Here is a 3,048-nt window from a genome sequence, read left to right on the forward strand (position 1 = left end):
TCCCAGCACTTTGGGAGGCCGAGACGGGCGGATCACGAGGTCAGGAGATCGAGACCATCCTGGCTAACACTGTGAAACCCCGTCTCTGCTAAAAATACAAAAAATTAGCTGGGCATGGTGGTGGGCGCCTGTAGTCCCAGCTACTTGGGAGGCTGAGGCAGGAGAACAGCGTGAACCTGGGAGGCGGAGGTTGCAGTGAGCCGAGATCAAGCCATTGTACTCAAGCCTGGAGGACAAGAGCAAGACTTATCTCAAAAAAAAAAAAAAAAAAAAGCTGGATTCTTCAATTTTGAGCTTAATAACAGAATATGAAAGAGGCCTGAAGTTTGAGCACCACAGCAGCTCTCCTCCAGTCCTGCCCTTTTCTCAGCAAGCAAAAAAAAAAACACCTCCTTCATCTACATCAAGTTGTAGCCGTGAGTCCCTGAAGACAGTAATACGCATTTTGGGCAGCCAGGGAGCTGAGAGACAGACAGCATGTGCACTGAGTCCAGCCATCTGGTTGAACCCCAAGCTCCACCACTAATTAGTGGGTGACCTAAGGCAAAGTTTTCCCTCTCTATGCCTCAGTTTCCTCATCTTATAAACTGGAGATAAAAAAATAGCACCTACCTCATAGCATTACAAAGGCCAAGAATAGTGTCCAGCCACCGTCAACAGTCAATAACTACAGACCCTTATTAAGAGAAAGCAGACGGCCAAGTGCAGTGGCTCACGCTTGTAATCCCAGCACTTTTGTGAGGCCGAGGCGGGCATCGTGAGGTCAGGAGTTCGAGACCAGCCTGGACAACACAGTTAAACCCCGTCTCTAGTACAAATACAAAAACTAGCTGGGCATGATGGCACACCCAGCTACTTGTGAGGCTGAGACAGGAGAATCGCTTGAACCCAGGAGGCGGAGGTTGCAGTGAGTCACAATTGCACCATGGCACTCCAGGCTGGGCGGCAGAGCTAGACTCCATTTCAAACAAACAAACAAAAAGAGCAAGCAGATATCACATACTTTATTTGTAAATAAACTTTCAAAGTTTACTAAACTGGCTGGGTGGTAGCTCACACCTGTAATCCCAGCACTCCGGGAGGCTGAGGCAGGCAGATCACCTGAGGTCAGGAGTTCGAGACCAGTCTGGCCAACAAGGTGATACCCTGTCTCTACCAAAATACAAAAAAGAATTAGCTGGGCGTGGTGGCGCACACCTGTCATCCCAGCTACTGAGGAGGCTGAGGCAGAGGAATCCCTTGAACCCGAGGGTGGAGTTTATGCCACTGCACTCCAGCCTGGGCGACAGAGTCAAGATTCCATTCCAAAAAAAAAAAAAAGTTTACTAAACCATTTTCTAGACAAGCCTGCATTTTCTACCAGAGTTCTTACCAGAGTTTTAGAACCATTTCCCTAGCTAATTCAAACTCTCCAGAAACAGATTTCTGCCACACTAGTGACTGAGGTTACCACAAGCAGCCCCTTCCAAATCTACTGACCAGTCAGAAGCCCACAAGCTTGCGGTGGAGGCACTGGGGTTTGACTACCCATCCAGAAAGGTCTCAGAAACTCAGATTACCTCCTTGGGATAAGGGATGTAGCCAGCATAGGCCAAGACAAAGGTGCAGAATTTGTTGAAGTCTTCCACGGTCCTGCGCCTCTTGCAAGTGGGGGAGTATTCCTATTAACGAGAGAGAAGAGGGAATGTGTTTGAAGGAGAGGCTACTAGGCAGAATCACAGAAACAAAAGTAAGCTGGAACTTTTGTAGTCAACCACTCAAAAAATACCGTTAGATTTACACGGTCCACAAACAAGATAAGGTAAGTTCAGGTCAAGAAATAACACCATTTTCAGAAAGCAGAAAGAGGAGTATTAAGACTTTATGCCAAGAATGCTGGGAAATCAGCTGGGAGATAAAAACGTGTACAAAGGACTATTTCTTAGAGCTCATGTGGCATTCTCTGACTTTATCTATTAGTCTCTACAGGCCTATCAGGAGAAGCTCTAAAAACTACTTTTTTGCTACAGATTTTACACTCTGAGTATGGACTGCTGCAGCAGCTGTAACTGATGTTAAGTGATTCAAAAATCAACCACTCGCCGGTTGCAGTGGTTCACGTCTGTAATCCCAGCACTTTGGGAGGCCGAGGCGGGTAGATCACGAGGTCAGGAGTTCGAAACCAGCATAGTGAAACCCCATCTCTACCAAAAATACAAAAATTAGCTGGGCGTGGTGGTGTGAGCCTGTAGTCCCGGCTACTCAGGAGGCTGAGGCAGGAGAATCGCGTGAACCCGGAGGCGGAGGTTGCAGTGAGCCAAGATCACGCCACTGCACTCCAGCCTGGGAGACAAAGCAAGATTCCGCCTCAAAAAATAAATAAATAATCAACCACTCATTCTCTCATTCTCCAGAGTTCTCGGAGACCTGGACCCTGGAGCTGATTCCTGGCTGACCCTGCCAAGCTAGCACCACCCGAGAACCCCTCTCTCGTGCTCAGAGGGTCCCCTCCGCTCTCCCAGCAGTTGGGATGCCAGGCACCCAAATGTCTCAACTCACAATAAACCAGGAACCTTACTGCGAATCTTAGTCCTACATTTAAATGGAATAGTGGAGGTTTTTGCTCGCGGGTCCCAGCCCCATTCAGTCTAGAAACCCCCATCACAAGAAGAGATTTTCTCCTGAGAGAGAAGCACGGAGAGATGGAGGTCTTATTTGCTCCTAAGCAAAACAAGTGTGCTGTATTGCTGTTTATTCGCCCAGCACGTTCCCTGAGCTTCCTTTCAGTGCCTTGTCCGACCCACCCCCATTCTTCCCGAGGTGCTGGTACCCGGCCGCCGGTCTGCTGGGGAAAAGCCGGCAGGGAAATGGGGGGCAGGGGTCTCGGGCCGCCCCTACCGCCGCGAGGAAGAGGCGTGCAGCCCGCGGGTTTCCTTTCAGAAAGTCAGTCGCCTTAGAAAATTGTTTTCTGAACCTGGTTTAGGCAAACCTGCTCCTCTCCCACCCCCTTGGACCCCAGGGCCGTCCACGGAGCGAAGGCGAAGGCCCGCGGTGACCGCGCTCCCCGCA

General features: G+C 49.7%; 1 protein-coding gene across 1 annotated transcript in view; it reads right to left on the reverse strand.

Moving 5' to 3' along the window:
* The window catches only part of PHF13 (PHD finger protein 13), a 23,350-nt gene that overhangs the window by 4,022 nt on the left and 16,280 nt on the right, over positions 1-3,048 (reverse strand). The window contains exon 2 of the mRNA XM_011938307.1: positions 1,560-1,661. Coding sequence (XP_011793697.1) covers positions 1,560-1,661 — 102 coding nt within the window. The remainder of the gene's footprint in view (positions 1-1,559; positions 1,662-3,048) is intronic.

This window comes from Colobus angolensis, unplaced genomic scaffold, assembly GCF_000951035.1.
Source record: "Colobus angolensis palliatus isolate OR3802 unplaced genomic scaffold, Cang.pa_1.0 Scaffold170, whole genome shotgun sequence".
Classification (NCBI taxonomy): Eukaryota; Metazoa; Chordata; class Mammalia; order Primates; family Cercopithecidae; genus Colobus; species Colobus angolensis.